Source organism: Labeo rohita, chromosome 1 (genome assembly GCF_022985175.1).
Source record: "Labeo rohita strain BAU-BD-2019 chromosome 1, IGBB_LRoh.1.0, whole genome shotgun sequence".
In the NCBI taxonomy this organism is placed as follows: Eukaryota; Metazoa; Chordata; class Actinopteri; order Cypriniformes; family Cyprinidae; genus Labeo; species Labeo rohita.
The window spans coordinates 41,553,631-41,576,730 of record NC_066869.1 but is presented as its reverse complement, the minus strand read 5'-3'; the positions used below and the strand labels follow the sequence as shown (position 1 = coordinate 41,576,730).

The 23,100-nt window shown below is 34.8% G+C and overlaps 1 protein-coding gene across 1 annotated transcript in view; it reads right to left on the bottom strand.

Annotated features, from left to right (window-relative positions):
- Positions 1-3,341: 3,341 nt before the first annotated feature.
- Positions 3,342-23,100, bottom strand: part of sdk1b (sidekick cell adhesion molecule 1b) — a 259,703-nt gene continuing 239,944 nt past the window's right edge. The window contains exons 35-47 of the mRNA XM_051116461.1: positions 22,947-23,076; positions 21,231-21,287; positions 20,730-20,831; positions 17,894-18,009; positions 15,349-15,535; positions 13,885-14,022; positions 13,607-13,768; positions 11,091-11,216; positions 10,774-10,938; positions 9,323-9,460; positions 8,673-8,793; positions 8,381-8,510; positions 3,342-6,276 (exon numbers count right to left, since the gene is read on the bottom strand). Coding sequence (XP_050972418.1) covers positions 6,007-6,276; positions 8,381-8,510; positions 8,673-8,793; positions 9,323-9,460; positions 10,774-10,938; positions 11,091-11,216; positions 13,607-13,768; positions 13,885-14,022; positions 15,349-15,535; positions 17,894-18,009; positions 20,730-20,831; positions 21,231-21,287; positions 22,947-23,076 — 1,842 coding nt within the window. The 3' untranslated portion in view covers positions 3,342-6,006. The remainder of the gene's footprint in view (positions 6,277-8,380; positions 8,511-8,672; positions 8,794-9,322; positions 9,461-10,773; positions 10,939-11,090; positions 11,217-13,606; positions 13,769-13,884; positions 14,023-15,348; positions 15,536-17,893; positions 18,010-20,729; positions 20,832-21,230; positions 21,288-22,946; positions 23,077-23,100) is intronic.

Below are 23,100 nucleotides of genomic sequence, written 5' to 3'. Positions count from 1 at the left end.
TTTAGCAAACACAAATATCTAAGTTGTTACTTAGTACAACTTAACATTTCAAGTTGAATAAACTTATTTTAGTTAACTGAACTTAAAATTTTAAGGCAGCAGGGTAACAACTTATTTTAAGCTGACTCAACAAATTGTTTTTTATTTTTTACAGTGTATTTGACATCTGATAGGAAAGGTCCAATAGACGTATTGCAGATGAGCAAACTACATAAAAAATATGTCTTGCAGATGTAAATGCAGACATCAAATAGACGTCTCCGAGACGTACGTGTGCTATCAGGGTATAACACGCAATTGCGAGTTTGTATCTCACAAATCTAAGAAATTGCGAGAAAAACGTCAGAATTGCGAGTTATAAAAAGTTTCTATCACACCAACACGAAATTCGATATTTTCACCAAATTTGGCACACTTATTTATGGGCGTACTTATTTATGTGTCACTTAGTGGTGCTATAATTGAACTAAATATGAAATTGGCACAAATTACAGTACAGTATTATAGCATAATATAAAATGCTATAATGTAACAAATACATCGGTATGTCATTGCCAAACTCATGGCCTGAAGGTAATCAAAAACTGGAAGTTCAAAATAATGCTAATAGTGGTCGAACAAGCAGCCCGCCATTTTCAATTATGTTGAAAACCTTTTTTTGAAAAACTTTTTCAAACTCTTCATATACTGTTGGTCAGATTTTCTCCCAAACTGGCTTAAATCATCTTAAAATCATGCTGACAAAAAACTATCAGAAGCCTTTTGATAGGCCAAACCTTTCCGAATAGCGCGTCAATTAAATTGTTGGCGTGATCCCAAGCTGATTCTGAGGCTGCAGCTGCAAATGTGCTAAACAATTCAGTTGTATTACTAGTGATTACATTTGTGATTTTTCAGCCATTTCGACAACAATAATCTAAAAATATCTTGGTCTTATGCTCCCAGCCATGCTTAGCTCTGCATTCTGTCTCTGTTGTGCTTGGCCTCATAACTGCTGCTTGCAGCTATTTGTTATTATTGTTGATTGTATTTCTTTATTTTTATTTGGCATTTTTCAAGTAGGTTTCTGTTAAAGGAATAGTTTACTCTAAAATGATTTCCTGAAAATGTACTTACTCTCAGGTCATCCACAATAATCCACACCACTCTAGCCCATCAGTTAACATCTTGTGAAGTGGAAAGCTGAGTGTTTGTAAAACACAAATCCATCAAGACATTGCTTCTGGTTAAAATACGAGTCCTGCATCCATAAAATTGCTTTCTCCAGTGAAAAAGTCATCTTGTCTAAATCAGGAGAGAAATATGACCAGATTAAGCATTGTTTCCACGCAAAAACAAATATGTCAGTGGATTTTAATCTGAAAGCAGGAGGAGGAAGCATTATTATGGATTATGGACTTGTATTTTGGCTAGAAGAAATGGTTTAAAATTACACCGCCTTGATGGATTTGTTTCCTACAAACATGCAGCTATTCACTTCACAAGACATTAACTGGTGGACTGAAGTCATGTGGATTATTGTCATGTTTTTATCAGCTGTTTGGGCTCTCATTCCGACGGCACCCATTCCCTGCAGAGGATCCATTGGTAAACAAGTGATGTAATGCTAAATTTCTCCAAATCTGTTTAGATGAAGAAACAAATTTGTCTACATCTTGGATGGCTTGAGAGTGGTTAACTTTCATTTTTGTGGAAACTATTCCTTTAATTGCAAATAGACTGTAGTTTATTCTCTACATATGTGTTCATACATACCTATGTATAATGTATATATACAGCAATGCCAAAAAACAACACATACCATCTATTGCTAGCACAGTCACCGGAGTCTGATGTTCATAAGCACAGGATAGATTTCCAGTGTGACAGCTCTCATCATACTGCCAGCTTGCATCCACTTGTTATAGAAAAAAAAAAAAAAAAGTCACTTCACTTGAAACGTTGAATGCGTTGAATCCAGCATTACTATAGCAACCAATGCAAACGTCAAAAAATGACACCCATTGCCTCAACACATACCTCATTTGATCACATTCAAAAAATTCAAGGGACAGTCTTTCCTACACATCCGATGTGAAAAACAAAAACTCCTGAACAGCACGAGCATGTTGTGATGGATAGTGTGGTTGAGCCAAAGAATAAGAACATTTTCTGTGAAATATGTATCTCATCCATTTAATCATAGTAATCAAAACAAGTGCATTACAATGATGAAGCCTCAATATCAGGAAATTACAGTGTTCCTACAATAAGCCAAAAAAAAACAAAACAAAACATTTGGACACTTAAGCCACACTTAAAAAATGTATTATTGTCAATGCATTATACAAACAAAATTCAAACCAAACATTTGTTTTAATGAAAGACAGCACAACTTACGTTCTGTTTGCAGATGTCACTTTTTGATGATTTGTTATCTAACGCAAAAACATTCATACATTTTTAGAGTAGCTCAAGTGTCCAAATCTGTTTGGGGCTGCTGTGCATCTCATCAGTGAATGTGTCGTATGAATACAGATGACATTTCTGCAGTCTGCATCATGTTCACACAGCACACACTACTGACTCTATTTGGCATTTAGTCAGCAAAATTACATATTAAAAAATGGCAGGTAATTTGCTTGGGGTATAATGGCAGCAAAATATGAACACAATATCACTCATGTCATTTGTTTACAATAAATACGTTTGAGTCACATATCACGTATGTGGCCTATTCATGGATTTTTAGTTGGATGTGAGTGGTACTTCCCTGTGCAAAAGATCTAGAAATGATGGTGACATGAATAACATTATTATTATAATAATAAGAAATATTCTTAGAGGGCAAAATAATATTTTTCCTTTTAACTTCTTTTCGAGACCAGGGTCAGTTTAGGACCATGCTGTGTACTTCACAATGCACAAACTGCAGATTTTGACCAATGTTTTTAATTTTTGAGTAATCCAGTTTAGTGAATTATAATGCACTGTGAGCAATACAGCTGTAGGAGGCATAACGTTTCAGTAATATTTTAGTAACAACTTCTCAAGTGTTAACAACTTGCTTTGAAGTGCATACTGTATTATTCTCTCTGACACATTCTGGTTAATAACACTTTGCATAGCACTTTCTGTCTTTGGACGTAACGTTACATTGTTTCCATTTGGATTTTCAACACGTCTAGAAGTCTGTCCTTGTCTTTTTCTCTGTTTTAAATGAGAGTTAATGCATAGAATAGAATAAAACGCTTTAGGCTCCAAAACCTACTCTACACATGCTCATGTAGTTACAATTTCAGTGCTGAAGAGGGCGCCGTTACTCCCTTAAATGTTTTTTTTTTTTTTTTTTTTATATATATATATATATATATATATATATATATATTGTTCATGTACTTGTGTAGAACAAGTTTCAGGCAATATGTTGCGTTCAAGTCATGTCAGAATGATCATATTTACGAGTTAAGTAAGGATGAATGCCACCTTCAAGTTGAAAGTACTAGAGAGCCCATTTCTGCCACATAAGAAAAAAACATGCCTTGGCATAAAATGTCATAATTATGACAAAAATTAAAAAGGATGAAAGTCAAAATCCTAATTATGTGTATTTTTACCTTATAATTTTGACTTCTTGTCATTGACTATTTTATAATTTTGACTTGTACTTATAATTTACTTTTTGTGTCATAAATCAAATTTTGCCTCTATTTCGACTGTCATAATTTTAAACCCATAATTATCATGAAAGTCAAAATCCTAATGTTTTTTTTCCTCCTCAATTTTGACTTCTTATCATCGACTATCTCATCATTTTTTTAAACTTAGGATAAAAACCTTTCAACTTATAATTGACTTTTTGTGTCAGAATTTTTTGTCTCTATTTTGAATTTAGACAAAAAATTCAAATTATGATACAAAGTCATAATTATGATATTAAAAGGCAAAAGTTGAACCCATAATTATGATGAAAGTCAAAATCCTAATTAGTTTTTTCAACTTATAATTATGAATTTTGGGTTCATAATTTCCAATTTTGCCTCTATTTTTGTTTTTTATCAAAATTATGATACAAAGTTATAATTATCATATAAAAACTCAAAATTTTAATAATAATTATGATGAAAATCAAAATCCTAATTATATTTTTTTTTTTTTTTTTTTTTTACCTCATAATATCAACTTCTTGACTTTGGTAAATGGCATATAATATAAGAAGTCAAAAACTGAACCCATAATTAAGATGAAGAACAAAATCCGAAATTGCTTTTTTCCTACCATAATTTTGACGTTTTAACTTAAAATTATGACTTTTGTGTCATAATTTCCTTTTTTTCTCTATTTCGAACTGTCATAATTTTTTTTATCATAACTTTTATCTCATAATTTTGACTTTGAGTTTTTTTATCTTGTAATTTTATCTAAATTATGAGATACAAAGTCATAATTATGATATAAAAAATCAAAATTTGAACCCATAATTATGATGAAAGTCAAAATTCCAATTTTTTTTTTTTTTACCACTTGTCATATTTTTTTAACTTAAGATAAAAATGTCTTAACTTATAATTATGCCTTTTCGCGTTATAATTTCATAACATGTTTTGACGTCATAATTTTGACATTTTATAATTCTTTGTCATAAGGTTTTTATCTCGTAATTTTGATTCTCTTAATTATGACTTAATATCCCATAATTCCAACCTTTTGACTTAGTTTCTCATAACTTCAGATTTCTATGCCATAATGATGGTTTGCCAAAGGATTCTTTTTTTCTCACATGCTGGAATTGGGCTTTCCATAGTTTACCAAGCTAGGAGCATATCAGCTTTTTTACTTATTAATTTTTTAATAAATCATAAACGTCAGTTGACAGTCCATTTTAGTTGAGACCTTTTTAGTCTATCCAAAATGACCTGAACGCACATCATAAAGTAATTATGATTTCCAATTCTTTCCTAGAAATACTTTCCACAGAAATGCGTAATTTTAGTATATAATAGTATAGTAACCTTATGGTTACCAGCCCAGATTGTTAACCACCCGTCTGTAATAAATATTTGTTCGACACTGAAGGAGATGAGAAATCTGTGTATATTTGGATTAGAGGGACGATGTTGCACATTTCTTATCATCTCTCTGGGTGACTGGATTGTACATACACTGCAAGCCAGTCAAACAAACAGTGTGGATTGTGACTTGCTGAAATGATCCGCTGTGGGCGTCACTAAAGAACTACATCGACTTGGCACAAATCTACTCTACAGTAAAAACGGTTCATTTTTGTACAAAATTGATCCTAAAAATATACACACATACAGCATATTTTACATACAGTATTGCTAACCTAAGAAAACGGTCTGTTGCGAGCACACATTTTCTTTTTCCCCGCTTAAAGCATCACTCTTTTGGTTTAAGAGAGCAATACGTGTGCAAAGGCAGTATTTTCAGTGCTGCTTTTGTCCAGAACGAAGCCGCCGTCCCAACACGAAAATAAACCACACACAAAACACATTGTTGTTCCAGTCTACCACACACTGTACAAGTTTCCGCTGATGTTTCAACTTCAATTAGAGTTTTGGAGATCAGAGCGAGATTCAATGAATCACTCGAGCGTGTGTTTGCCCACACATTACGACTAATCCCGGAAGGTTGCTATGGAACGGGAATTCATAACAAAGGAATTTCCTTCATCCGTCTTTGAGGGTCCTTGAGTCTTTAAAATTAATACCACCTCTTACTAAAGAGTCTCACAGTGCAAAGTCTTCGCTTCTTCTGGGTCACGGTTAATCTGCGAAAATCCACCCAAAAATCATTAACACATTAACAGTAAGATACTTCAACACCCTCCTCCCTTCCTTGAAGAGAGAAGGCCTAAAATACACATTTTGGGGGAAACGAGAAAGTTGTTCATTTCCGGGAAAACGCAGTTACTCCGTAATAACCAGCACAACAGTTTGATTCATCCCGTTTTAGGGTTCAACTTCAGGTTGTTAGCTTCCTCGTTTGTTTCAAGTCATCGGTTCATTAGACAAACGAGGAAAAGCCGGTAACCGGAGTGCGTGTTCCTGGTGCGGGCTGGCCTGTTGGGGTATAGACGCCCCCTACGCTGTGCTGGGTCACCACAGTCTGATAATACCCCCCCTCTGCATCCGTCATGGCACATTCCTCATACCCTCCTCCGGTCTTCACATTTTTGGGCTGCCGCTTCCACGAGTTGTAATAGGTGGGGTCGCTCATGTAGTGATTTACGAATGAGTGCTTGGGCTGCTCATCTTCATAGTCGCTGTCGCTGACCTTTACACGAGGTGTGAGGGGACGGGTCGGGACCAGAGAGAAAAAGAGAAGACAGTAAAGTTACAACATGGATGGAATATTGCCTGAGTGTTTAAAGTCTGTGTAAACCTAAGTTTGTCACACCACAGAAAAATGTTATTAATCACCCAGCCACATCTGAATGTTAAAAACAGCAAGTGAATAACATAAGTTATCAAAATCTTGAAAAAATAGGTAGTATTTTTTTCTCTCAAATGCTGGGGGCGTGTCCACTGTCTGCACTGAAGCCACGCCCACTCGCAGTAAAGCTGCCGCCTCTCTCAACTGCCAAATACCGCTAAATGAGGCCGAGCTGTTTTGTAAGTGATCACAATCCAGTAAATGTGCTCTGTCTCTACAGTATTAGGGGAGGGGCCATGCTCCTCAGTGGCTTCAGTGCATCATCAAAACATGATTTCAGCCCCGGCCAAAAAAAAACCTGAACACAAAAATGGAGAAAAACTGTTTAATGTTTTAACTCGACAATTCAATACTACTAGTCTTTGTAGTGTGTTTATAATGTGTTTAGAAACAATTTTATGAATTGTCTTTACACAGACTTTTTTGGTTGACTGACACAATGGTGGTCCTGGACTTATATAGTAACATCTCCTGGCATGGATAAAGCATTATGCAGTGTTGTTTTACAGTTACAGATGCCTTGCAGAAATGTAGAGTCTGATGACAAGCAGGGGTGGAAAAAAGACATTGTGGCCACAAATTAAGCATTCGTTCCCATGACTTACTCATTTGTGGCCATGTCTTATTACATTCCCTCGCTTTAGTTAAATCGTGGCCACGACTTATTCATTCACTCCCTCATTTTAGATAAATTGTGGCTACGTTGTACTAAATTGTTTCTTGTTTTAACCTAATTAAGTCATGGTCACATCCAGTGAACAAATTAATTAAAACGTTTTTGGGACAAATTTTTAATTCATGGCCATGATATCAAGTTTTTCTTCCTTACATATCATGTGCAGGGCTTTGAAAAATACCTTATTTGCATAATATTTATTACTATTATTAATTTATTCTGCAATCATTTGCCAGTTTAATGTGTGAATTTTTAAAGTAATTTCAATTAATTAATTTTGTTCATTATTTATTTTTAAATAATGTATTATTTTAATTTGAAATAATTATAATATTATTTTACTTTCTGTAGAGAAATTCATTTGTAAGTAGAATGTATTTGTTTACTAAACTAATTTCAAGCATTCAGTTATATGTCTCAATATAAAAAGGGTTTCAAATTGGAACAAATCAAAATATTTTAGTGAAGGGTGTCCAAACCTTTGACTAGTAGTGCCACAGATATTACACTACATTGACATTTATTCATTTACAAATGCGACTTTAGAGATTAATTATGTTTTCTGTGGGCGGAGCTTATCTGGTTGCAGAAAATTATGGTTTTCAAGTAGCAGTCTATGGAAAGGTATATTTGAGTATATAAGAAGGTAAATTTGAGTTTATATTTCAAAATTCTGACTTTATTCTCACAATTCCAAGATTAAATCTCACAATTCTGATAAGAAAAACCAACTCGCCATTCTCTCTTTTCCCCTCGGCTCTGACTTTTTTCTCAGTATCTCAGTATTGTTGAGTTAAATCGAGTTGTAAAGTCCGAACTAGGAGATATAAACTTGCATTTGCGAGAAAAAAGTGAAATAAAATAAATAAATGTAAAATGCTAATAGTAACAGGTTGAACTTCAAATGGCATATTTGACGAGAGTATTCTATAAAAATGATTTGCATTCCGATTCTGGTATCAAAAGGCACTTCACTGACTATTCACTGCCATTATAAAGCTTGGAAGAGCCAGGACATTTTTTAATATAACTCCAACCTTATTCATCTGAAAGAAGAAAGTCATATACACCTAGGATGGCTTGAGGGTGACTAAATCATACGGTGTTTTTCATTTTTGTGTAAACTGTCCCTTTAAGCAACTCACACCCCACATAAGTTCAATAGATGTAATACAGATTAAGACATAAGATTTCTCTAAAACTCCATCGTAACCCCATAGATGTTGTTTATGTGTGTGTAGTCATGCGTTATTGGTGTAGTGTGTTTACCTCTGACTCTGACAGCTCAGTGGGTTTCTCTGTGAGGGTGGTGCTCTCTGTTAAAACAGCACCGTTGTAGTTGTTGCAGATGTCTTCATCAGAGTAGTGCAGCCCACCTGGACTGGGCCGTGGAGGAGATCTAGAGATAGCATAGCATTTTTACAAACCGTGTACACATTTCCCATACTCAAAAGAGTTCAAGAAAATTGTACAGTATGTGGTGATAAATGTTAATAGTAGGAATTTTTGCTGTTAAAAAATAGACTGTGATATATTAACAGCAGTTCAGAAGAAACCCCACCTGGTTCCATTCTTCTTTAGGAAAGAGCTCTTCACGTTCAGATGTCTGCTGTTCAGCTCTAGAGCCGTGAAGCCGCCATTGTCAAGTGTTACAGACTCCTCTACTGTAGTAATGTGTTTTCCTGTGGGAGGATGTACATGACACTGACAACAAACACTGGGATGTGTTGACTGATTAACTACATTAACTATGAGCTTCCACATTTTTTACTATCTCACAGTATTACATTTTCCCTCTACAGTTACACAAGTGACCCAGTTGGAACAACTACAAACACGTATAATCTGTAAATCCACAAAACTGTCAAGAAAGCAGAAGTATTGTGGTGTTCTCATATGGTACAATGATTGTTTTAGGTATCAGTACTTATATGCCATAATGCTGTATTTACAAGTTATCTTAAAAATGGCACAGTAATACCATCATAACAGTGTCTAAATGACCATAAACATGTTTTAGTATCCCTTTAGATAGTTTTAGTTTTAACAGACATTATTTTGCCTATTACAGTTTTGTTAAAAAACAATGAACCCAAATTCATAAAGGTTAAGAACAACATAAGAGTGAGTAAATGAAGACGCTCAGTGCAAAAAGCAATTTCTGTGCAATACAAGTATATTACCAATTTATATTATTGTGTTTAGTCTTACCTGTTCCACAGCTTCTGTACTTTTTGTTCTGTCCCAACAGGAGCAAACCAAACACAACCATCAAAATAAAAATGAGACTGATCAAAGCCATGACGATCAGGAACCACCACTCCTCATAGAAAGGCGTATCAGACAGAGCTACAACAACAGACAACAATTTTGCATTAAAATACAATAGCTATTTTACTGTTGACATTTCATTCATCAGGGTAAATAATTTATTATTATATTATATTATAATTTTTAAAGAAATTAATACTTTTAGTCAGCAAGGATGCATTGACTTGTTTAAAAATGACAGTAATGACTTTTATAATGTTACAAAATATGTTTTGAATAAATACTGAAAAGATACGTTAAGAAACATTAAGCAGCACAACTGTTTTCAACATTTATATTGATAATAAGAAATGTTTCTTGACCAGCAATTCAGCAGAATGATTTCCAATATTAAAACAGATAACAGTACTTTGCTTCAGTGTGTATAATAGATTTCTTTTAGAAATACATGCATATATAATATAATATAATATAATATAACATAACATAACATAACATAACATAACATAACATAATATAGTAATATAATGTAATGTAATGTAATATAATATAATATAATATAATATAATCTGACCCTGGACCACAACACCAGTCATAAAGGTCAATTTTTTGAAATTGAGATTTAAATATCATATAAATAAGCTTTCCATTGATGTATGGTTTGTTAGGATAGGACAATATATGGCCAAGAATCTGGAATCTGAAGGTGTAAAAAAATCAAAATATTGAGAAAATTGCCTTTAACGTATTGTAAAAGTAAAGTAAAAGCAATGCATATTATTAATCAAAAATTAAGTTTTGATATATTTATGATAGGAAATTTACAAAATATCTTCATGGAACATGATGTTTACATAATCTTTACTAAAATTGATCATTTTGAGTCGTACAATGTATTTTTGGCTATTGCTAAAAATATAACCGTGCTACTTAAGACTGGTTTTGTGGTCAGGGTCACATATAATATTATATAGCATAATATAACATAATATAATATAATAAGCAGTAGTAACAGCTCTAAATTAGCTTTCAGTTTTCTCTTTTTTATTTATGGGTGAGTGAATGTTCAGCTATGTGACACTAGATGGCAGTAGAGGCCACAAAGTGAGTCTATAGTGCTCCACAGTTCAAACATCCTCACTGAAACAGAACGCCTCCCAAACACATGAAGATGAAGTGGAATACTAATGTCCATACGCTAAACAGCAAAATTATGAAAAATGAATTGTGATATAGTATGCAATTCACATTAGTCAGTGTAAATGCTGTATCTAATTTGATGTAGCCTAAACAAAAACGAAGCTGTGGGACAGACAGAGTCTGTTCAGTGGGTTGTCATTGGCATCATTGTTCAATATAATGCAGTGAAGTGATATAATGAGGGAGATTACCAGACATCGCAGTGGAAGGCGGACTGGGATCGCCGTAGCCGAAACGATTGACTGCGATGACACGGAATTCGTAGGCCACACCTGAGCGTAGGCGGTCCAGACTGATGGTGTACGAGAAGCTGCCAGGTGGGAGATGCTTGACAAACGTATCCCATAATCCTTCATCTGGAAATGTAGGATTTCAAAAGCGGGAGGGGGAGTAATTGGTGGCCACATAGGAGAAGAAAGACGGAAGAGGTGAAAGCGAGAAGAGGAAGGTTAATTGAGAATAAGTCTAGGGTAGATCTGAAGTAAGCAGACGAGGAAGTGCTGCTTACCTGATGGACGAGCCTCAATGACATATCCTGTGACGGGTCCTGCCCCTTCTGCGCCCTCTGACCAATGAAGCGTCAAAGCTGATGCAGACTTTGTGACTGAGGTCTGCAAAGGCGAACCCGGGGAGCCTATGAAATATAAGGCGTATTATTCCTTTCTGAATAATCAATAACAGCACAAAACGCAGTTCCTAAAATGGATCTGGCCATTTTTATCAATCATAACAGTTCAGGCTGCAGTACAGGCTTCAAACTTCAGGCTGATGGAAAGAAAATGATGAATTTTTTATAACAGAATAATCTACTGCTTGCAACTAAGGATCGTAAGACAGGCAAGCACTGCCATTATAAAGCGGTTTGGATTGCATAAAGGTCACACTGAAGCCGTAGGGATATATCTTCTTCAAAACATGTTCTTTATTGGCTACTGTGACCTGGCAACATTCACTTTTAGTATACCGTTAACACGCTTCATTTCGCAGAAATCTTTTCACGAAATGTCATGATTAGTGTTGGGGATGTTACTGTTAAAAAGTATTTAGTTATAGTTACTAGTTACTTCTCACAAATAGTAACAGAGTTAGTAACTGATTATTAAAGTAACTGATTACTAAGTAACTACTATTGTAATATATTTGTTAATATTTTCTTTAGTTTTTAGTGGTCATGATTCAATTTACTTGTTCCCTGTAACGCCGATATAGAATGTTTTCTTTTCTTTTTATTATTATTAATTATTATTTTTGCCAATTACTAATCACCAACCAAAACATTCACATCACTAGGAAAATTTACCATATGCGACCCAGGACCTGAAAACCACTCATAAGGGTCAATTTTCTGAAACTGAAAAGCTAATAAATAAGATGTTTGGTTTGTTAGGATAGGACAATATTTGTCCGAGATACAACTATTTGAAAATCCGGAATCTAAGGGTGCAAAAAAATCAAAATATTGAGAAAAACGCCTTTAAAGTTGTCCAAATTAAGTTTTTAGCAATGCATATTACTAATCAAAAATTAAGTTTTGATATATTTATGGTAAAAAAAAATTACCAAACATCTTCATGGAACATGATCTTTACTTAGTATCGTAATGATCTTTGGCATAAAAGAAAGATTAATAATTTCAACCCGCACAATGTATTGCTGGCTATTGCTACAAATATACCCATTCGACTTACAACTAGTTTTGTGGTCCAGGGTCACATATTATTACCATAGTAATGGTTATACGGATATGTACCATGGTAAAATCATGGTACTTTTTGAAGTACACTACAAGTCAAAAGTTTACTTATCTACTTTTTTTTTAGAATAATAAGTCATAAACATTATGAAATAACACAATCCAAACACACAGAAATGCAAATAGAAATAGAATAGAAATGTGTATGTATCTACAAAACTACTTTCAACCATTTAAGTATATTTTAACTGTTAAGTATACCAGAAACATATATTTACTTCAGTGTGTTCACATTTTAGATTGGTAGTGTACCCTGGAGTACCATGTTATTACCATGGTATATGATTGTAACATTCAGTACCATAGAGTATATATGCTAACAACCATATTGTTTGCTCAAAATTCTGGACAACTGACCATTTGCAGGGAGTTTGACTGACAGGCAATCTGACCAATCATGACGCAGAATCACCCATTTTCGTCTGACAAGACGGGAGTAAATTAATGTGGTTGACTTGAACTTGAAAAATAGTGTATTGGCGTCTCTTTGCAGTTGAAACAAGGCCTTCTGATGTTCATTCATGTTTATTTCATGCTATAACTAGTAATAAGGAAGATATGATCGGTTCATATGCTGCTTGAACTGAGGCAATCTATCACGACACATTAAAGAGCCACAACCTGCTATGTTGGTGCATTAGCAGTTTTCTCTTTGCTCCGCGTTGTATTTTTCACTGTGTGAGAACATCATGTGTGGCATGAGAGAAGCATGGCTTGTCGCCGGACATTGCAACAGTAACAAAGGAGGGCGGGTCTTTGCAAACAGTCAATTACACAAGAGCTCATACTCCTTAATAATCCATACTGACCAATAAGAATCCACTGCTCCTACATGAATTAACAGCTTCTCATTTGAAGAACATTTTAAACTGAAAGCCATCTGTGTGAGACCCAGCATCCCACCGCAATGAAGGCGCTGTGTCTTGAGAATGAAAAATTGCTCAAAGGCTACACAAAATCACATTCCTATTATAGTCCACTAATCAAGCCATGACATTCACACAGCCCTATTTTAATTTCCATCTTCAACTAATTTTAAGAATTAAAATAATGAAATGCCATCTTTGTGGTAGGTCCCAGGGTTTTAGAAAAGTGTTTTTTAGAAAAGCACTAGTTACATTCAGTCATTTCATATTCAACAATTAATTGAATCCAAAGAAAGCCTCCAGCGCTGGTGTCTGTAACTGCAGGGGATGCTTCTTTCTTTCCCAATTATTGTGGGATTTATTATGGAAGTGTTATTATGCATTACTATTCATATTTACGCATACCTTCCACCGGTCCTGCGGTGATATTGGCTTCCAATTCGGGCCCGTAACTAATAGTCCTGGCCTGAACCTTGAAGCGATAAATCACACCCCTCATCAGGTCACGAACCTTCAGCCAGCGCTGCCAGTTCCCTTTGATATCCACTGTAACTGTCTTACTGACACCTGTCAAATGAAGGGACTTGATGAATATTCAATAATATACACTTGCACCCAAAACTAAAAACAAATCTGAATAATGATTATATACAGTTTTTTTCTCTTCCTTCTATCCTGCTCACCATGAACTGGTGCGGTGGGCTCATAGACAACTCTGTAGCCTTCCACCACTCCATTGGGCTGCAGAGGAGCTCCCCATGATACATTCAGGGAGCTTCCCGTCACCTCCGAAAACACAACATGACTGGGTGCTCCAGGAGCTTCAGAGAGAAAGAGATGTTAGTAAAGCCAAATGTCAAAAACATTCTAGCATAGTTTATAATTCACTTCTGCTAAATTACACAAAATAAAACATTTTCAAAAAGTTTGGGGTCAGTATTTCAAAAAAAAAAGAAAGAAAGAAATTAATACTTTTACTCAATAAGGCTGCATTAAATTAATAAAAAAAGACAGTAAAGACAATAATACTACAAAAGAGCTGTTTTGAACTTTTTATTCATTAAAGAATGCTCAAATCTGAAAATGTTTTGAAGTTTCTACAAAAATATTAAGCAGCATGTTTTTAACATTCATAATAGTAAGAAAATGTACTTGAGCACCAAATCAGTGGATCATGTGACACTGAAGACTTAATTAAGTGCTTAAATACATTTATTTAGACATTACTTTGTCAGTGCTTTACAATAAACACAATTTCTGCTAAAAAAAAAAAAAGGTGATCATCAATGCCACTAACACTGTCAACAGAACTTGAACTTGATATTAAAGGGATAGTTCACTTAAAAAATTACAATTCTATCATCATTTCCAAACTTGTATGAGTTTAACATGAAGGAAGATATTTCGAAGAATGCCGGTATTTCTGTCATTAATTACTCACCCTCATGTCGTTCCAAACCCGTAAGACGTTTGTTTGTCTTCGGAAAACAAGCTACTATATTAAGATTTGATGAAATACAAGTGCCTTCTGTCTGTGTATAGACAGCAACACAACTACCACGTTCAAGGCCCAGAAAGGTAGTAAGGACATCATTAAAATAGTCCATGTGACATCAGTGGTTCAACCTTAATTTTATGAAGCTACAAGAATTATTTTTGTGCACAAAGAAAACAAAAACAATGAGAAGAACTGGTGAATTAAGTCGTTATTTTTTGTTTTGTCCTTACTACCTTTTCTGGGCCTTCTATGCTGTCTATGCAGGGTCAGAAGGCTCTCGGGTATTATCAAAAATGTCCTAATTTGTGTTCCGAAGATAAACAAAGGTCTTACGTGTTTGGAATGACATAAGGGTGAGTAATTAATAACAGAATTTTCATTTTTGGGTGAACTATCCTTTTAATTCAAATTGTCACAGTATGCCTGTATACAATTCATCTGCATTACAGCATTTTTAATCAAAGGCTTAATCAAAGTTGTTTCTATTTGCCAAATCTTGCTTAAAGACTCTTACTGGGGTTCTAGCAACAACTTCTACATTTAGTAATACCAGAAGAACGTCATGGTGTGATAATGTTTTGCACGTCTCCGATGGTTGGCTGGCGCTCATGCGTCTGGATGAGCGTAACAGGATCTCAGTGGGACTCACCAGCCTGCAGGGTGCGTCCTTCACGGGCTGCACTGAGCGGCCCGTCCCCTGCCGTGTTAAATGCAGACAGTTGCACAAGGTAGGTGGTGTAGGATGTCAGGTTCTTCAGGTGCACGGATGTATCTGGAACAAACAAAACCAATTCCTTCTCCGTCTCATTCTGCCGGTTCTTTTCCCAGTAATGGATCTGAGGGAAGAAGTGAATGACACATATACATATTTAAAAAAACGGTTCACCCAAAAATGAAAATGTACAACTCCAAAACAGTATGTTTTGAAGATTGGCGTCATCTTGCGACATCAGTGGCATTGTGCTGTGTGATAAAACTGCACATTTTGGAGTGGACTTTTATTGTGGCCAGCCTAAGGCACACCTGTGCAATAATCATGCTGTCTAATCAGCATCTTGATATGCCACACCTGTGAGGTGGATGGATTATCTCAGCAAAGGAGAAGTGCTCACTAACACAGATTTAGACAGATTTGTGAACAATAATTAAAAGAAATACGCCTTTTGTGTACATACAAAATGTCTTAGATCTTTGAGCTCAGCTCATGAAAAATGGGAAAAAAAAAAAAAGTGTTGCGTTTATAATTTTGGTCAGTGTATATTCTTATAATTATGATATTTTTATAGTACATTTGAAGTCAAAAAGTTTACATACACCTTGCAGAATCTGCAAAATGTGAATTATTTTACCAAAATAAGAGGGAACATACAAAATACACATTATTTTTTTATTTAGTACTGACCTGAATAACACATTTTACATTAAAAAAGTTTACATTTAGTCCACAAGAGAAAATAGTAGTTACATGTACAAAAATTACCCTGTTGAAAAGTTTACATACACTTGATCACCTGAATGATCCACAGCTGTGTTTCTTTTTTTGTTAGCTGCTCATGAGTCCTTTGTTTGTTCTGAACAGTTAAACTGCCTGCTGTTCTTCAGAAAAATCCTTCGGACAATCCTTCCACAATTTCTTTGGTTTTTCAGCTATTTTGTGTATTTGAACCCTTTTAAACAATGACTGTATGACTTTTAGATCCATCTTTTCACACTGGGGACAACTGAGGGACTCATATGCAACTATTACAGAAGGTTCAAATGCTCACTGATGCTCCAGAAGGAAAAACGATGCATTAAGAGCCAGGGGTGTAAACTTTAGAACAGAATGAAGATGTGTACATTTTTCTTATTTTGCCTAAATATAATATTTTTTTCATTTAGTACTGCCCTTCAGAAGCTACAGAAGATACTTACATGTTTTCCAGAAGACAAAATAAGTTACATTTACTCTGATCTTCAATTTCAAAAAAATTTCACCCCCGGTTCTTAATGCATCATGTTTTATTCTGGAGCATCAGTGAGTGTTTGAACCTTCTGTAATAGTTGCATATGAGTCCCTCAGTTGTCCTCAGTATGAAAAGTTGGATCTCAAAATCATATAGTCATTGTTGGGTTCAAATACACAAAAATACTGAAAAACCAAAGAATTTGTGGGACCTGAAGAACAGCAGGCAGTTTAACTGTTCAGGACAAACAAACTTTATTTTTTTCCTCTTGTTGACTATATGTAAACGTGAAATATCTTATTCAGGTCAGTACTAAATAAAAAATAACATGCATTTTGTATGATCCCTATTTTTTTGGTAAAATAATTAACATTATGTAGATTCTGCAAGGTGGATGTAAACTTTTGACCTCAACTGTATATGTGCTATATTTTGGAAGTTTGAATGCTGCAATTTCCATTCATTAATCAACTAATACCATTTTAAAAAGGTCTCATTTTGTGTTCAAACAAAGGCAAAAAAACAAAGTCATATGGATTTGAAACAGCATGAGGGTGAGTAAATGACGACAAAATTATTCATTTTTGGGAGCCTAATCCTTTAAATACACAAACACACACTGAAACTAGACTTGAATAAAATATGTATGTCCATGAATTGACACTTTGTGTGTTTGTGGGCAGAACAGAAGGATTCATAACCAGTTCCTGTTCAAATCTCTATGAGAGACAGATGTACAGATGGCGTAAATAGGAAAACAACGGTGGAAGCTAATGCGGTGAAATCAACAGATGACAGTGAGATAAGGGAAGACAGACTGCAGATGAACGACAGTTTATTTATGCCGGTAAACAGATGGACTGCCTGACTGATTTTGGAAATACTTTTCATAAAAATCAGGGCTCACAACTGACTAAACAACTGAGCATTATGTATTCATGCATTAAAATTATCGACCCACAGTGTACAGTGTGACAAATGAAAATGAGTGCATGGGAATTATGGATCATTTCTACTGGTGTAAATACACATTTGACAATTAAAAACATGGAATTTAATAAACAATTATAATTATTAATATCCAATTGCAACTATCTGCACTAATTATTAATATTGGATTTCTGTAAGCATTCTCTAGACATAAATCTTTGATCTTTGTAACACATTTTGCACCTTTTTAAAATATTTGTGAATTGTACAGATTATATTTTGTGCATGTATGTGGGTAAAAAAAAAAATTATTATCACCTTGTATCCTTGAATATTTCCGTTTTGTGTCTCGACAGGTGGAGGCTGCCACTCTACATCCAGCTGACTGGAGGACACAGACTTCACCTGTATGTTCTGAGGAGCCACTGAAGGAGCTATGAACACACACACACATACACAAGCACACAATTATCATTTTAAACTGAGCAACAAACAAATCAAAAGTGCATGTGTCAACGAGTCTATCACAGTGGGAAAAGCATTTAGTTCATAGACTGTCTGTCTCATTTAAAGGCCAAATGTCAGATCTCTCTGTGGCATAATGGACAGTGACTAAACTGAAAGGAAAGAGGTTTAGTGATTTATTGACACTCTGAAATGTGTAAAATATAATGTCTCTGTAAACAGGCTAGCTGTCAAACTTTAGCTTTTCATTCAAGAACACAAGCTTTTGTATCCTCCTTTTTTCCCCATGTAGCTGCTATTGTGGTGCTAAAATATTTGCTAAAGTATGTGGTTTAAAAAAATGTTACAAAAATATTCAGCAACTGTATTCAACATTGATAATAATAATACGAAATGTTTCTTGAGCACCAAATCAGCATATTGGAATGATTTCTGAAGGATCTGAAGTAATGGAGTAATGATGCTGAAAACTCAGCTTTGCCATCAAAGGAATAAATTAAACTTTAAAGTTTATGAATTATTTTAAAATTTAATTATATTTCAAAATATTACTGTTTTTACTGTATTTTTTTTTTTCAAATAAAAGCAGCCTTGGTTGGCATATAAGTAATTCTATAATTAGGGGTACATTTAGAATTTGACAATGTTAAGAAAAAAGTTTTCCTGTTTCCCAAAAACCCAAACATGACCTTACATAGCTGCTTTGAAACAATCTATATTGTATAAAAAGTGCTATATAAATAAAAGTGATCTGTAGGAATATGTGCATAAAATACCATCTATGTTTGCTACTGTCCACCATGTTACCTTTACTGGATAACACAGTTGACATTTTTAGTGTTTTGGGCCTATACTCAACATGGAAGCCTGGAACTACTGAGCATATGGTATGTTTAGAAATATATTTTTTTAATAAACAAAACAAATTTTAGTTAAACTGTCTTGTTAAAATTTGCAGCAATGATACTTGTGTAACTCTGTTGACACACAATTAATCCAATCTTGACACAGGTTTGCTAATTTAATCAGTATTAGGGGAAAGAGAGAGAACATAACGTCTAGTGTTTCATTCATGTTCTTCTAGAGGAAATATCACCATACTGTGCAAATGATACGAGAATGGGACAAACCATTCCTTTCTGAGTGGGGGTTTTCTAGTGGGTAGCTTAGTTGATAATGGTTTTCCGGACACAAATAAAACAAGTTATATCACAATAAACACTTATCATACTGAACATTTATTATACTATACTATACACTTATCTAACTGAAGGCAAAACTATGAAATTAATTTATATTTGAGGTCATTTTAATGCTTAAATGCAGAGTAGAATGAGCAACTTTACAAAATCGGACATCTGAATACCAGGGTTGTATGTGTTATGAACATCATTTTTGAATAAAAGATATGGCTTTTACAACATATAGTAGCGTGATTGGGAAAAATATAATTAATAAAATTAAGCATCGGGGCTTTATATTGATGAAAATATAGTAAAAATATACTTCACGGGCATGAGATGTAGCCACAATTATAGAGTGACCCATATATAAAAAATATACCCTATAAAATAGGTAAATATTTATTTATTATTCATTTTCGTAATACATCATATTCATGTAGCAATACTATTACTATATAATTATTTATGAATTAATCTTTATTTTTATAGTACATTTTTCAATATATAAAACGCAACTTTCTACAATTTCCACATTACTATAAGTCTTTTCAATGTATAAACACACTCCCCCAGCACGTACACACATATATTTCATAAATCTGTTGCTTCATGGTCAGTGTGTGACTTTGGGCTGTATGTGTTAAATTCTCATTTCAGCTCATTCTACACTCTTATAATGAGAGATATGTAATTAAGACGGCCTTGTTATCTTTACATGTTAAAGTCATGCCAGAGGGACACTGTATTTAATGATGTGCCGTCCCCCTCATTCGGATCTTTGGGAGAGGTCAGATGTGCAAACTAATCTGATTTGTGCACATGGCTCATTTTTTAAATTAGCTTAGGTAATGGGCTTTCATAATGCTCTACATATCAGATGAGTTTACAATCAAATTAGGTTTGACATGTACTGCGACACGTTTACGCACAAACACAGCCTTATGGACTGAAGAGAGGTCATACAATCTCATATACTTACATAAAGTATTCATGAAAGTTGTTGTATATAGGGAGAATATAATTGCAGTAATTGCAATCTATATTTACACAATGAGGTAAAGCACAGATCTGATATTTCTGTCTGTTTACCTTCACTTAAGACATAACTGTTTTTATATTAATACTATGCAAGACAGCACATCGCTGGTGAAATTGATCCACGCTGCATAGTGGAAACTGGTCTGTGACACATTATCAATAGGTCATGCAAATAGATCCACTGCACGTTGTCTAATGGGTTGTTCAGATAATTGGTCTACGCTGCATGATTTAAGTCCCACTTTTCTTTCCCATACAGCTCATAACCAGATTGTGTGACTTTGAGGAAGCACTGCATATAGCGATCAGTTATCACTCATGTGCAAATGCATTCCTTGTTAACATTACCAGAGTGCTAAGTGCACAGACCAGACCAAACATATCCGCAGTCTGAGTTTACCAAAGTTTGTCGTGCAAATTTTAGAGCTAAGTCATAGCAGTGATCTTTATAAGGAATAAAAACCTACCTGCTTCTCCCACAAACACTTCAACAGGTGCACTTAAAGGACTCTCTCCAACAACATTAAATGCTGTCATGACAATCGCGTATCGTCTGTACTTGTTGAGTTCTGAAAAACACCATTAAAGATGGAGAAAAACAAGATTGAAGATTCAGTCAAAGAGTGTTAAGGTACTACTTTATAGAAATGCAGAGAAAAGAGACCCCAAAGAATGTAAAACTAGGCGACGGAAGAGGGACGTGGTTATGAGATGAAGGATGTGGAAATGAGGTGGAGAACAAAATAGATTTACATTTTCCCCTTCCTCACAGCAGATCATGACAGGACCAGAGGCTAAACAACAAAGCGCAAAGACTAGGGGAAGTGTTTGTTATAGAGGTAGGGGAGATCAGAGGATTGAACAAGGAGTTTGAAAGCCTTTGGGCTTGAATGTGACTCTGTTAACACTTCAAAGATTACAACTATTGAAACATCTCAGCAATTAAAATAATATCAAAATATACTTACGCGTTAATTCAAATTCTGTTAATGAAGGGCTGCTCACTGTCTTAAAAGTGCTCCTAGCTGTTTGAGTTGTGAAATAAACCCAGAGAGAGATAGGGGAAAAGAGAATAAGAGAGAGAAATTACACAAGGGACACTGTTCAATATGCACAGAAGACAAAACAGTCAGCTGAAACAGAAAGTTGCACAACACGGACAAAACATTTATGACTGTATAAAAATGACTGTATAAAAAAAGAGCAATACCATTATGAAAACTATATATAAAAATTCAAAACAAAAAACAGTTTGAGACAAAAATTAAGGCAGTGAAAGGAAAAGCAGATAGATAGATAGATAGATGATAGACAGTCAGACAGATAGACAGATAGATAGATAGATAGATAGATAGATCGATGATAGACAGACAGACAAACAGATAGATAAACAGATAGACAGATACACAGATAGATAGACAGACAGACAGACAGACAGACAGACAGACAGACAGACAGACAGACAGACAGACAGATAGATAGATAGATAGATAGATAGATAGATAGATAGATAGATAGATAGATAGATAGACAGACAGGCAGACAGACAAACAGATAGATAGACAGACAGACAGATAGATAGATAGATAGATAGATAGATAGATAGATAGATAGATAGATAGATAGATAGATAGATAGATAGATAGATAGACAGACAGACAGACAGGTAGATAGATAGATAGATAGATAGATATATAGATAGATAGATAGATAGATAGATGATAGACAGACAAACAGATAGATAAACAGACAGACAGATAGACAGACAGACAGACAGACAGACAGACAGACAGATAGATAGATAGATAGATAGATAGATAGATAGATAGATAGATAGATAGATAGATAGATAGATAGACAGATAGACAGACAGGCAGACAGACAAACAGATAGATAAACAGACAGACAGATAGATATATAGATAGACAGACAGACAGACAGACAGACAGATAGATAGATAGATAGATAGATAGACAGACATATAGATGACAGACAGACAGACAGACAGACAGACAGACAGGTAGATAGATAGATAGATAGATAGATAGATAGATAGATAGATAGATAGATAGATAGATAGATAGATAGATAGATCGATGATAGACAGACAAACAGATAGATAAACAGACACACAGATAGACAGATAGATAGACAGACAGACAGACAGACAGACAGATAGATAGATAGATAGATCGATGATAGACAGACAAACAGATAGATAAACAGACACACAGATAGACAGACAGATAGATAGATAGATAGATAGACAGACCGACAGATAGATAGATAGATAGATAGACAGACAGACAGATAGATAGATAGATAGATAGATAGATAGATAGATAGATAGATCGATGATAGACAGACAAACAGATAGATAGACAGACAGACAGACAGACAGACAGATAGATAGATAGATAGACAGACAGACAGATAAATAGACAGACATATAGATGATAGATAGTCAGACAGATAGACAGACAGACAGACAGACAGATAGACAGACAGACAGACAGACAGACAAATAGATAGATAGATAGATAGATAGACAGACAGAGATAAATAGAATGACTGACAGATTATAGATAGATAGATAGATAAACAGGCGATACACAGACACACAGAGATGGATAGACAGACAAACAGTTCGACAGGAAGACAGACAATCAGGCAGACAGACTAACCTCTAAACTCAGGACTGACTGATTGGTTGGTTGCTGTCTTTGGCTCGTCTGGACTGTTCTCACGTGGAAGTTCACGGTAATACACGCGGTATCCCACAAGAATCCCATTGACAGTTCCCTCTGCAGGCGGCTGCAGGCACAGACATATCGAGTT